Source organism: Centruroides vittatus, unplaced genomic scaffold (assembly GCF_030686945.1).
Source record: "Centruroides vittatus isolate TY-2023 unplaced genomic scaffold, ASM3068694v2 contig_199, whole genome shotgun sequence".
In the NCBI taxonomy this organism is placed as follows: domain Eukaryota; kingdom Metazoa; phylum Arthropoda; class Arachnida; order Scorpiones; family Buthidae; genus Centruroides; species Centruroides vittatus.
In genome coordinates this window covers 378,799-394,249 of record NW_027121224.1, presented here as the reverse complement: position 1 = coordinate 394,249, position 15,451 = coordinate 378,799, and the positions used below count along the sequence as shown (strand labels likewise).

Genomic DNA, 15,451 nt, shown 5'->3' with positions numbered 1-15,451 from the left:
ACAGATTTATGTGAAGTTTACTTTTGTGTGGTAATGTTTGAAGCATTAGATGGGATAAAGAGACTCATTGCATTGTTTGCAAAAATACTTTAGTAAAGTTATTTTTTTCTTTTCTGCATATATCATACAAATTCTCTAAGTTTCTACTTCCTCATATTTCAGATTTGCTCAAAAAGTGCTAACCTAGGAGGTAGCCTAGAGAAGGCAAATATAAGGAACTGGAACTCTTACCATAACTGTACTGTTACCATATTTATTGAATAATTCCTCAATTAATTTTAATTTAAAATTAAGTAACATCAGCTTTTTTTCTAAGTTTTTAATATATAATATGTGCATTGAGTAATATATATCCAGAAATCTCAAATATATTTTTAAAATGTATCCTTTCAGTGTTCATTGTTGAAAAAATTGATCTATGAGATCATCTCCTTCCATGTGATGTGTGTACTTAAGGCACACTTTTGGCTTTCCTTTGTTTTTCTCGTCTTATTAGTATTTTCATCATTGATGCAACATACATCAAACTCATGATCAGACCCTTCTTCCTGTCTTTCCATTTCATTAGCATAAGTTTATTTCTATACTTGGCTGATGTCTCCCATTTCGTTAGTTTGAAAAAATAACATCTTTAGGAAGTTCCTTCTTATTTTTTCCGTCAGTAGCTATCACATTAATTTGATTAGCCAACAGATATTCAAATAAATACACACTCAAATAACAACTGTCAACTCCTAAATAATAGCCTTTATCAAGAACTTGGATTAGTGAAAGGCCAACATTTGTTGAATGACTGTTTCCTTCCCAGTATAAATTATAGTTATAAACATAGCCAATTTTTGTTTTGCAAAGCAGAAAACATTCAATTTCTAATCTGGCTTTTTTCAAGGGAATAAGCATCCTCCAACTCAACCTCCCTTTCCATAGTAACAAACTCATCAATAGAAATATTGCATAAGGTTCTTTCAAACTATTTCTATATAACTGTAAAAGCTCATCAATTTTGTATAATTTATTATTTTTATTGGTACTGCTGGAAAAATCAAAAACTTTAATAAAAGAAATTAATTGTTCATCATCTTTTCAGAAAATATTGGAGTGTTGTTATCAGATTTCTGGTGAAATAGAACTGTAAATTAGGCTTCCCCCACCAAAAGAATGGAAAAAAAAAGAAATAAGCCTGATGGAAATTTGCTGATTAGAAAATACTTTCTAATAAGCAAACTTCCATTGGGTTTGTTTCTTTCCATTCTTGCATCCTGCTTCTGCTTATGAATCTTCCCCAATGAACTGCTATGCTTTTCAGCTACATGATGTTGTTCAATGAATTTATTTGTTTCCTCACATATATGTTTTATGATGATTATTTCTATAAAATATAAATCCCTATCAAGACCATTTTTCAGATTATTTGGAATGTTATTTGTTAATACAAAATGTTTTTGGTTTAATGTTTGCCTAGTTGACACTACATACATGATTAGCATAGATGTTTGCATAATATTTATATAAAATTTTGCTGTTCAACTCTATCTTATTTATATTGAAAAATATTAAATTTTTAGTCTTAAGTATAAAAATTATCACGTAATATAATTTTTAAATTTTAATTCTGGATTTTTATTTCTCTACATTTCCTATTCAATTACTAATATCAAACGAAATGTCTTTTTTTATTTGGCAATGATTTGATCAATTTAATATAATAATAATAAAATAATTTATATGCATATATATGTAATTATTAATTTCAGATTCACAAATGGTCTCATACTTATTTTGGACTACCTCGTTGGGTTACATTATTACAAGACTGGCATGTAGTTTTACCTCGTCTTCATCATCGTATTCATCATGTAGCACCTCATGAAACTTACTTTTGCATTACAACTGGCTGGCTCAATTATCCACTTGACAAACTTCATTTTTGGTCAGGGATGGAATGGATTATCGAATCCCTAACGGGATACAAACCAAGGACGGATGATATGAAATGGACTCAGAAAAAAGAATGAGAAAAACTTTGTCAACTAAGCAAGCTATATATGGCTTGGTGCCTCTTTTTTAAATGATGCAAAAAAAAAAAAACCTTATATTTGACTCCAAGTAGAAGAAAACAATTTTCATACTGATAAAGAGTTGTGAATTTTTGTGTGTTTGTGACATTTTTTTTTTTTGTTTGTGCTTAATTGTTATGTTAAGCTCTAAAATGATCAAATATATATTGTATTACTGTGTTTTTAAAAAATGCACCATTACTACTCAAGAATCATTGCTATAAATTTAATTTTCTAATGGAAAAGATCATGTTTAGTAAACATTCTCAATTATTTTGTTATATTTTGTTATTCCCATCCATTTTATCTATAATATATACAACAAAATTTAAAATGATTTTGAACAGATATTTACATTAGTTTAGTTTATTATTTTACAAGTCATTATATTGATAAGTGAACAAATGTCAGATTTTGGTGCTAGTTAGCATGTGCTGTAACATTGAAACATGAAATTTAGAGTGTGCTATTTTTGGCATATTCATATTTACATTACACAGTACTGTATGTATAAATGTTGTACTGTCTGCCAAAGAGAATATATCACACCAAAATAAGTTTCTGTAAATCATACATAAGAAATCATTTAAGATCTTTTAAGTTTTTGTATTTATTTATATAATAAATAGCAAATATGTATGAACTTCAGACATTGAGATATTTGCAAACAGTTGTCTGTTCTGCAAAACAAATTGGCATCTTACATAGTATAGTTTGTTAATATATTTTATACTAATGTTTTGTATATAATTTTTTACACTTCAGTTTATTAATTTAAAATGAAACAACATTGCTCAATTTGATCAATTGGCCTATTACTACTGTGTAATGTTTCACTCTGTTTTTATATAGAGGATTGATGCATTTTAAGCTTATGTAGTGATATGTAATTGTGGTTTACAATCAAGCTTATTGGGGATTTGAAATACAATAAGTAACAGGCTGCAATTTTTAATTGAATTATAAAAACTTTTGGTGTGATATTCATTGGCAAATAGTAAATTTTCTTACAGGGTCTGATATATTGATTGTAAAAAATTTGTTTATAGAGAATTAATTTTTCTAAACATTCAGTGACTTAATATAAAAAGAAGAACTTAAGTTTAAAAAAATTGTCCTGAATTTGCAGAGACAAGTTGTAATGTACCCAACGAAAAATACTTGCAATTTTTAGAGTTTGAAGTGCATTAAAAATTTTTTGCAAAAGCTCTTCATTAAATCTATATGCACAAATCATTTTTTGAACAAAACACAAAAATCAAATGTCAATAATTACTAGAAGCTCATTTTGCTGAATATAAAAAGATGCACAGTCAATCTTATAGGACGACAATTTTTTTAATAATTCACTGTCCATTGCATTCTTAACCCAATTGTTGAATGTATTGTAAAGATCAACAAAGCTTTATAGTCAATCACTCTAAACAACAGCATACTGTATCCTAAGGTGTAGTATGCAGTATAAGTAGCTCTGTAAATTGTGATGTTACCAGTCAAAGTGCTTTTTTTTATTTTGACATTAAAATTCATCATAATAAATGAAAGGCCAATGTGATTGACCAATGTATTGTATTTGATATGGAAAGTTGATCCTTTCCCTTTTCCCACTGAAAGAAATAAATAAAATATAGTGACAGTGCTTTTTGTGGTACTGTATTGATGTATTATTTAGCACTAATATTTATTTCTTATAATGAATATATTTACACATTGTAATTTGAAAACTCTGAAATAATTTTAATCTGCGGAATTAATTTTGTATTTTTGTCAGCATTTGCCAATTTACTAAGCATCGATAAGTTTAAGTTAGATAAATGAGTTCAAAACATAACAATGACGTTCACTGATGGGAACATTTTTGTGTTAAATTAACTATATTTAAGTTATCTTTAGGTCTAAGCATAAAATTGTAAAGCCGTTACATGTTACATTCTAGAATGTCTCATGCATAGAAGAAACAGTCTAAAAATAAAGAAAAAGTAAATCTAAAAGTTTATATTTTCAATAGTGCACAAGTTTTATTATAATTTAGTTACTTTTAGGCATGAGACATTTCAGAATGTAACAGCTTCATAATTTTTTTGTTCAGATCTAAAGGTGACTATTAAAGATAGTTGAAAATGTCTGTTTTTTTTATTTATTATTGCTAGATGTTAAAGGAGGTTTTGTCCTGATTTTATAAATTTATATATAAAACATAAACACAGTCTGTATAATGCTGTAGAACAGTTTTTAGAATTGCAGAATGTATGTACGTATATAGTTCTGCAGCGTTGAAATACAACTGGCATATAAAATGCAAGGTCGGAACTATTAAAACTTTAAAAATACTAAACTAAGTGAATCTTTACAATTCAATCTTGACACTATGTGAATATTATCAAATATTTCACTTATATATAGAGTGACATATCCAGAAGATTTATTTTGGCTTGAATTTAAATTGTTTTTTAATTAAATGTTAAAGTTAGATTCACACATTGTCTATAACTTGGCTAATTAAATATACAGATGTTATGTAGTAATTAGCAATAATGCATCTTGCTTTATTCTTATTTTTAATATCTGGCCTGTTTATATATGAATATAAGTACATGTTTTCTTATAAATTACAATAAGCAAATTCTATTCTATTCTGATCGCTTGGGGCTCATCTATACTGATTGATAATAGACAAATAAAGTTAAGCAAGGTAAATAAGACTACAATTAATGGAAATTCTGATTTTAATTGACTGAAAATAAGTTTAAAACAATTTAAAAATTTATGGCTTGAAGATTTATTAATAATTTAAATGAATAACAATTTATTTAAATTATTAATTCATCCAGCATATAATTAAAGAATGCCAACCATTTAAATTATGTACTTTTTTTAACTCTTTCCACCCTGTGGGCACTAAGAGGGCCTCTTTTAGTAGGCCCATTATGGGTTCAGCCAGGTCCACAATGGGGCGAGCGGGGTGGTGAGGGACGGGGCCCGACATATCCAAACGGACCACCCCCGAAAAATTCCTGGGGATTTTCTACCTGTTCGGATTTGATCCCGGTTCCCCAGAGCAGAGGCTACCGCCTTGACCGCTCGGCCATCTGGCCGTCAAACTACTTACTGTAAGTAATTAATGTTTAAAGCAAACGGTGTCTTAAACATTACACTGTTTAAGACACTGGTTACCACAAGTTGAAGACAGCTTAAAGGTGTGGCATTTACTTGATGATAAAGATAACTACTTAAACTTTGTTTATTTTAATTAAGTTAAAATATATTTATAAAACTCTTTTAGGACAATGTTAAGTAAATTATCAGAAATAGTAACAATATCTAATCAGAATGAACAGATTCTACTGTATTTTTATAAATTATCTTTACTCTCTGCAGATGAAATATATATAAAAAAATAAAATAAAAAGTATATAATTTATTTTGAGATCAAAATTCTTAACTTTTTATCATCTACTGTCTATATCAATATACTTATATTATTAATCTTATATTTGGATTTTTTTTAAATATATTTTTTAAGACCAAAATTTATAAAAAAAAAAAAGGCAAGTAGGAATATTTGATTTTACCTGAAATCTTATAGGTTCCTAGATTATTATACAGGTTGACAATATCTTATCCAAATCCTTGGGACCAGACACTTTTCAGAATTTGGAATTCTTTTGGATTTTCAAATGATTACTTACACGCTGTACACTGGCATCTAAAGCAGTAATGCTTCTCTATTGTTTCATTAATTACCAATAATGTCAAAAATTTGAAAATGTAAAAAAACTATAGATCTCCATAGCAGCTTTTTGACATTTTCAATGTCTTCCAAATCAAAACAAAAAATCTGAAGGTAAACAAAATATCTGAGCAGCAGAGAGACGTCCGACTTGTAAACAATTGCTATTTGTAAGTCAGTTATGCAGACCGGTGACAGTCCACAAAAAAAAAAACCTTTTGTAGTTTGGAGCTTTTCAATTTTCAGAATTTTGGATAAGATATTGTCCACTTGTATTAAATTTTAATCCTTATTTTCAAAATTTCTATTGGTAAGGTAATTAATTTGCATAATTACAATTTCAAATGTTCTTAATACTTCAGCTTATAACAAGTGAATAATAAATTTAACAAAATATTACTTAAATATAAATAAATATATATTGTTGCAATAGATGAATTTGCACAAAAATGCTAATTTTTTTTAAATATCTTTACTTTTATAATATAGATTTTTAAACAGAATTAGTGCTATTTTTTTATATTAGTAACGAAAATATTTTGCTAAATATTTTTAATACGTATGCACAATTCTGATGATGAAAGATTATCTTGCTGCTATTAAAATCACATACTAAGATAAATTTAAAAAATTTTAATAGCTATCCTATTCATCTTCCAATTTAGGAATTGTGATTACAGGTAAATAAACTAACTAAAAGTTACTACGCTTAAAAATAAATACTTTACTATATTCTTAATAATAATGTTAAGATGTTTTTCATTTAATTTTAAGTGTGCAAAAGTGCATACCTATAGAAAAATATTTGTTTAAATTCAAATCTTTGTTATGATTTAACATTTTTCTTATCTCTAAATCAAAAATTATCATAAAGTTTTTTGATGTGTTAATAATTCAATACTTTAAATTAGTTTTGAATAAAATTTGGCACAAAAATGAGTCAATGTTATCAGTTTCATAATCTTTTATTTATTGTAAATAAGAATTGTGATAATTCGAAATGGGTGTTTGTTATCACAATTATTATTTACTAATTGTAATGTATGCTTCTACTAATTTTAATTATCGTTTTCTTAACTCTTGACGATTAATTTCGGATAGAAAATAAAATTTCGTATTAAAAGTTAATAGAAGTCTGTATCAAATATAATATGATATATATAATGTAATTTTATATTTTGAAAATTGTAATAACTTTGATGTAATTTAGAATGCCTTTATTTGTTATCTTGTAATTTCATTTATTTATTTTTTTCTAGTGAAATCATTTGATTATTTTTTATGTACTTTGTTTCCATCACACAATACGTTCGTAGATTATTGATGATCTTGCTGCAAATGTGTTGTGCCGAACTTTACAATGACAAACAATTCTTGTTTGTTTTGTTTCCATAGAAACTTTGTTATTCTTTGGTTCTGTATTATAAATTTTAAAAAATCCCCATGTTTGCGTGATTGAGTTTTAATATAAATTTTATTCTTTCTTACACGAAAAACCTTGACGATCCAGTGTTTTTATATACAACTGCTAACGTTTTCAACCCCTTCGGGGTCTTCATCAGGCACAGCACAAAGGTAGTTTCAGATGCCCGTGAATGGAACCAAGAAACCAAAGCGAGTTCTATTCCAATTTTTGAAATCAAAGAAATTGGAAGATCAAATTTTATTTCCAATTTCTTTGATTTCAAAAATTGGAATAGAACTCGCTTTGGTTTCTTGGTTCCATTCACGGGCATCTGAAACTACCTTTGTGCTGTGCCTGATGAAGACCCCGAAGGGGTTGAAAACGTTAGCAGTTGTATATAAAAACACTGGATCGTCAAGATTTTTCGTGTAAGAAAGAATTAAGTTTCATCCAGTCTACAGGAAGAAGTATAGTTGTTATAATATAAATTTTAATGAATTCAGAAATTATTGAATTTTATTTTGAAGGTTTATAATTCTTTTTTTTTCTTCTGAACAGTTAAGAATTGATTTTATTTAAATAAAGAAATACAATAATTAAAGATACAGATTTGAAATGCATTGTTTACAACTAATTTAATTGTAAATGCCATTTCGTCGTCATAAATTAATGCACACGTTGTATTTTTTTTTTTTTTTTTGTTTTCCAAATGAATAAAACTATTTTTAAGTAATATACAAGTATTGTGAATATTGAAATATTCTCAAGTGTTAAGAATTATGCACATAGATTTAAATAGTAAAGTATAAAATTATAAAAATATGATGTAATCTTTGTCTTCTAGCTGAAATTCTATAAATTATAAACCCAGAAAAAGTATTCAAATACGGCAGAAAGTGAATTTTTATTTTGTTAATAAAATTATAATTTTTTTAACTTAAAATTCAGAATTTGTTTTTCCTGACTTTTATAAATCAATTGATATAAAAAAAATTCAATAATATGTGAAATTTTGTAACTAAATCCAGTTTGTTTAATGGAAATGCATTGTAGAATCAAGACAATGTTTTTATTTAATTTCTTTATATTGAATTGTTCTACTTGCTTTTAGGAAATTTAAAGAAAACTACTTAGATTTACAGCTTACTTTCATTACTTTAATATAAAATATAAATTTACTGTTAGAAAAGAGTGGAAGGGGAATTTTAAAATGACATAGTAAGCAACTCTTAAATTTGAATTAAACATATTTTTATACAGTGTGTCCAAAATACAGGCATTTGGCATTTATAAGGTACCATACTGACTTGCGAGTAAAAAGAAAAACTTATTATCTGTTTCAGATATGAACAATTTTGTATGTTATCATCATGACCTATTTATTGTCTTGTGTTGTATGCAGTATGAAAAGAGAGGATAATCATACCAATATTTACAGATGTTCCACATGTCCTTCCATTTCCTTGTATGCATGCACTCTCAAAAATTCCAGATCTTTGTCATATTATTTTTCTTTGAAACAGTTAAGGTTTTGATCTATAAATGTTGACTAAAACTTTTTTACTTATGTGGTAGATGGCACACACACACACTATTAAGTGCCAAATACTTTAAATTTATGCAGAATGTTAAAAAAAAATCATATTTGAGATTGAATTTTTTTAAAAAATTGTCTCGATCTAAAGTTAAGTTTTATGTTATGTAATTCTTAACAATGATAATGTAAGAAAATACGACAATAGTCCTTGGCAAATTTCCATAAAGATTCTCCTAGAAATTCACTATAGACCATACTTTGAGTAGTGCTTGATTTATTGACGTATCAGAGTTGCAAAAAGTGATTCTCTTCCAGTGAATTATTGCTGTGGGGTCATTCAAACATGTCACCAATTTTTACACTTGTCTGTGATGATGTCGCACGCAATCTTCCATCCCAATATTACAATCAAGCACTTCTGTAAAACAGATCTATAGCACATTCATTTATATTTTCTGCCAAGACAGGATTAATTTTAAAATAGGCCAATACAAAAAAAATAAACGAAATTCACCGATTTACCACAGAAGAATCCGACTATGTATTACATAGCTTATACCAGCATATAAAATATTATCTTTATAATCTGTATCTTGCTACTATAATTTCACATTAAAAATTCTACTAAAGTGTAACTATTGTGTGACCATTGATCAAAATATTTCTGTGTAATGATTTTGGTAAAAAATTGATTTCAAATAGGAAAATTTTTGAGAATCTCTATGACATCATCATTCTATTAACATTCTCCCACTTTCTCACAAAACATTCCATTTATTTGCATGCCCTTATATAAGTTATAGTTGAAAGTTTGCAAGATTTAAAGTAGGAAGAGAATCAACAGAAATTTTACTATTAACTCCATATCAAAATAATGGATTTCTCTCAAAACTAATCAATGGATTCTTTCATCTTTTTACATTTTGGAAATGTATAAGCTGATTTTGGTAAATTCTTTGTAAAGTTTAGTATGTATGTAAATATTGCTGCAGCAGTTTTGACAGAAGTTTTGATGACAGGGAGAATAGAAACTGCTCCATCAGATGCCTGCAAAAAGGCAAGATGACAGTTTTTTTTTCCTTTGGCTTATTTAAGTTGTTATGCCTATATGTGCAAATTTATATAGGGGTATGTATTATCTACACAGTAATAGTGTCTATTCTATTTGTCGTTTAAATTTTAATTAAAAAAAAAAATTTGGCTACTTTCGAGTTAGTGACAACTTGGAAAAAGAGATATTCATTGTTCACAGGTGGATTGGTACTATTTTCACGTGTCGGCTGTGAATACTAATAACTTATTTGATCTTAGTGTTACGTCATAGAGATAAAAGATTAGATTACGTGTATTTCTTGTTTTTGGACGACAAGTTTTACGGAATGTTGAGTTTCCGGGACTTTTTAGTGTATAATCAGTTAAAATTTTGCAAAAATTATTACTGGGCAGTACCAGATTTACCGTTAAGCTAAATAAGCTATAGCTTGGGCCTCTAAATTTTTATTTTGTATTATATCTTGTATAAGACGTGTACAATATAAATTAAAGTTAGCAAAGTTTCGCACAATGGCTGACGCCAACAGAAGGGGGCGTATGCCCGAAACGCGTATCGGTGTGTAAGATATTCCTGAATAAAGTGGTGATAAAGATGCCCAGTGTCTACTTATGCACCCAGTTGTGGAGTAAAAAAAAAAAAAAAAAAAAAGGTTAGCAAAGCCTTTATTAGGTTATTAATACATAAATAATTTGTGTAAATAGACACAGGACTGTCTCTTTTTTTATATAAATAAAATAAAATTGGAAAGGGACCTCAAGTTTTTGTTAGCTTAGGGCCTAAAGAAATATATATCCGGCACTGTTCCAGGGGCTACATTTTAATATTTATGCTTTAAAAATAGATCTTTATTCTTTAATTTTCATATTTCTACTTTTAATCTGTTAGCTTTTATTATACTTGAGGTAATCGTTTACTTAGAACGCGAAGTTTCAATTCGATTAGTAACATCACTCTTTTTTAATACCTATTGATTTTCGTAAATAAACAATATTTATAAAATGTTTAATTTTCATATGTAAATATTTCTCCATACATATTAAAATATTTTAAGCAGCGCACGCGATAAATGAAGGGGAAAAAAGCACGAAATTAAACTCGGAGCGCCTCTGGTGTCTGTAAAATGAATTGAAGCGCATTTTTAAAGATCTGCGCAAACGTTTACACGAAACACGTGTTTTGAAATAAAATTTTGTAGCTGTGATTACACAAATCTAGTGTTTTGAACTATAAATATGGCTGTTTATAGATCTTTAAGAAATGCAAGATGTTTTGATTGTTTCCGAGTTTTACGAAATGATATAAAGACTTTATCAGATAATTCTCAGTCGGAAGGTAAGAAAGAACTGAAGGAGAATGCATTTGACGAAGAAATTCTCAAGTATATCGTTTGTCCATTGACTAAAAAACCTTTAAAATATGACAAAGAAAACAGTTTTTTGATTAGTGAAGAAATAAATGTAGCTTATAAAATTGTTAATGGAATACCTAATTTAATACCTCAACAAGCTGTATTACTTAAAAAAGAGGAGTGAGATGCTGCGAAAGATCATTTCAGAACGTAGTAGCTACTTAAAGTCTGCAGATAATCTTTCAATTAGTGTATATTTATTTTTAAATAGTTTTGTTAAGAGTTAAATGGGTTAAAATTACCTTTTTAGGTACTCTGTATATATAAACACAGAAATAAATGACAAAATAACTTCTACTGTTAAATAAATGTATTCAATAGATTGACAGAAAGATGGTCATGCAATTAAACGTTTTTCATGCATTATAAAGTTAGAAATTTTGAAAAGTTAAATCTGTTTTGTTGTTTTTTTCCTGCAATAAATCTGTTTTTCTAAAAAAATACAACAAATTCATTGTTAATTAAAAAAAAAAAAAATTGATATAAATAATGTTGACACCCAAAAATGCCTTTACATTATACCCATTTCTAAAATTATGAATTTTCTTTTCTAAATAAAGTACATTTTTCTATAATGAGTGAAGTAATACACATTATATGTTCTGTTCTTAAATTTATTCTCTATAGTTCATTGAAACCCCATTGTATGCTTATTAATCATTAATGCTTTACCACCTTATTAAATATATTTTCCTTTAATTCTTTTTTACTTCCATTGGGGTAGAACACTTGATAGGGATCCTGACTGTTTTGCTTTTGTCTTAAATTATTTTTTGGTTATTACGTTATTACTGGGGGACTTGTAGTCGAGTATTATTGTCAAAAAATAAACGAGAGTAAAACTAAAAGAAAGTTTTAAGTTTGATAAAATAATTTATTGAGCCAAAATTTGGGACTTTTCTCTTTTGTTGGATGTAATATCCTTAAGTTAAATCATTTTCAATTATCAATTTGTTTCACTTCAACTATTTACTTTAATAATTAAAAATTTTAATATATGACTATGAAAGAACTTTAATAATAATCATCTCTGATATTGCAATATTAATGTGGTAACAAATTGCTGCAAATGATGATGATACATTTTTAGATTTAAGAGTTAGTACAAATTTCCCAAAAGAAATCATTTTTAACTTGAACATGTTGATTAAACATCTGTCAAAAAGTTCTCGATATTATTTCTCAGGGAAAACAATTAGTTATTTTGCCAAATTTCAGAATGAATGGAATCTTGTAGCAGATTAAAATTCTGTATCTTACATTTATTATATATTGTTAATTTTGTACAATTAGATTTATGTAAATTATGATATACCATAAGATCGTAATTAAAATATTTTTATTCAATGCTGTTTCGATTCTAATGCACCTTTCCCCCCTCAAAAACTGGGACGTGTATTAGAATCATGGACAAAGTCAACTTTTGAAGAACATGTATACAAATATTTCAGTGTGATACTATGTATCTAATAAATTTCGTGCTTGTGCATAAGTATTTACCATGGAAATCTTGGTATTAAAACATTGATTGTACAATGATTTTATATTGGTCTGCAAATCCTCTGTACCTGATAATGAAATCATAAGTGAATACATTTGAAAAATGTGGACTTCATGAAACAATATAAACATGAAAATTAAAATGCTTTTCAAAAAATGCATTTTATTTTTCATGTTAAAGTCAACTGCATTAACTTTAACATTTAGTGCATTAAATGCAATAAATTTCTGCAGCTGCATTTTTGACATTGGATATGTATTACATTCACAAGCTAACTTTTTTCAGGTTTTGAAAATCAGGTATGCACTAGAGTCAAGAAAACTATAGTACCAAAACTCACGAATAATGTAATTTTGGCACAGCAAGCAACAAAAAGCAGTTTTCTTTGCATATGCACATATGTTACAGCCAAATTTTGGGTATATAAGTGGCCACAACTTTTGATTGTCATTCTTTTCAAGCTGTCTTATGAAAACAATGGCAATGCTGTGCCTACACTTCAGGAATTTCAGTTGTTGGAATTTATGCTGATAACCAATTGACTCTGTGTGTTCTCTGGAGAATTATTGCTCAATTCAAGAAAACTGTTATCTGGGCATTCAATCTAGTTGATAGCACAAACCTATCATGTAACAAGTAGTTAAAGATGTTATTATGGCTGTTGTTGAATAGATAATGAATAATGTTGCAGGCTCCAGTAGTGCACTTTCAGTGTCATAGCAGTTGGGTGTATTCTATGGTACAGTGTCAAGAAATCTGATGCACTATTATCTGTAACTCAGCCACAGCCATCAATTGCTTGCTGCTGATAGCAAAACCCAGCTATGTTTGCACTGCCCTTCTTTGTCAGAATGGAAGTAGATGTATTGTGGACATAGAAGATCATATGGAATAGTGGCACATTTTCAGCAAAACAACAGTGAACAACTATAACTTTAGCATTTGAGCCATAGAAAACCCTCACACTTTCCAGCACTTACCTTAAGTTTGGTGTGGATTCACAGCTATGTTTATCTTTGGAGCATTCCTCTTTGAATAAGCTAGTCCTAATAAGCCAACCACTCTCTTGCATGCTAGATGAGCATCTTTGCATATTGCATGCTGTATAAAGTAGTTTACTGTAATAATATTATACCTATAAGGATGTGATTAGTAGTGCATTTCCTGCTATGTAGATACCTTATTCTCCAGGTCTTAAAGTGACTCCATAAATTCAGTATTTGTCAAATGTTTAGCAAACATTTAGCCAATACCAAGCAGTGTCGATGATTTATTCATGACTTCAGTTGAAAAACATTCAGTATTCACCATTTCCCACTCCTTGTTAGTATATTGTCCAAATCAAAGGGGATGAATCTTGGACAAACATTTACAATTCCCAGAATGAACTGATGCTTGGCAAATAATTGCATGTGTACTTATGTGCTTGCCATATGACAAATGTTTTGGCAAATATCAAATATTTGGAACTACCTTTAGTTTGTGCAAATTTGGTTGTAGGACACTCAAAAAGCACGATTATTGCAGACATGGTGCAAATTTGGCACTATACCCCTGCAGTGCTGCAGTGTCCGTATAGCATGAATGTCTCATACAGATAAAATATTTGTTGCTTGCCGTACCAAAAGTGCCATATTGGCGAGTTTCAGTGCCAATTTTTTTTTTGTGGAAATGTCTTCTGCATATCCTGATATATCACCATACCAGATTTGGTTGATTTGCACAGCTAAATATCACTAGATAGTGTTGAATAGAGATACTTTATTTTATACTGTGTGATTGTAATTAATCATAATTTATATATTTTTGATTAATTCTGGTTAAAATCATTAATTTGACATCATAACTTTTATTTAAAAAAAAACTCATGAAAAACAATTTTTAGTGCATCCCCAATCCAGACTTTGATTTTCATTCTCTAGTGTACTTCTTGCTTTAATGATTCCCCATGCACCTAGTTATTGCATTATCATAATTAGAAATGAGAAATTCACCAGCTTGTTTAAGATAAATTAAATTTTTCAAATTCTACTTTAGTTTTTTTAGTAATTACATGGAAATTTAAGACAAATGAATTAATTATTAATAAAATCTAACTTTTATCCAAATTCTGCTAATAACGGTTATAAGTTAAGTTAAATTCTAACTGCTATCAACAGTTAGTTTTATAATTTATTCTTATAGTTACTAAGATTAAAAAAACTTACAAAATTAGTTAAAATATGAAAAAATATTATTGATAATGATTTGATAAAACTTAGTAAATAATAGTGAATGCTTTGAACTCTTGGTTCCACAATATAAATTAACATATCATCATTTTCTCCTGTATTAAAATATTGCTTGTTTAATAAAAGTTGTGTATAAAATAGATTTAATCCGGAAATCAAAATTTAATATTCATAAGCATTTTCAGAAAGTTTATGAAAAAATACTGTATATCAAGTAAATCTATTTATGGGAGTTAATGAAGAATTCAATGATTGAAATTATTGTTAAAATTGCTTACAAAATAAAAATTTTTGACCTTTTTACGAAGCTGTATATTCTATATAACTGTTTATTTTAATAATAAAACTACCTTAAAAAATAACAGCTTTACTATTTTTTTCAAATAACTATTTATACATTTAACACAAGAATATTAAAGGAAAGTTTTAATAAGTTTAAAGACAAACTTAATTATCTGATGTATTCTCCATTCTATAATTAAAGAATAAGCTCTTTCAATAAACTTAATGAAGTTAACATTATCGTAA

At 27.9% G+C, this 15,451-nt stretch overlaps 1 protein-coding gene across 1 annotated transcript in view; it reads left to right on the top strand.

The window, feature by feature from the left end:
- Kua (Plasmanylethanolamine desaturase Kua) overlaps positions 1-3,696 on the top strand; it is a 39,291-nt gene extending 35,595 nt beyond the window's left edge. The window contains exon 5 of the mRNA XM_067264895.1: positions 1,755-3,696. Within this exon, the coding sequence (XP_067120996.1) occupies positions 1,755-2,015 (261 nt within the window). The 3' untranslated portion in view covers positions 2,016-3,696. The remainder of the gene's footprint in view (positions 1-1,754) is intronic.
- The last annotated feature ends 11,755 nt before the right edge of the window (positions 3,697-15,451 follow it).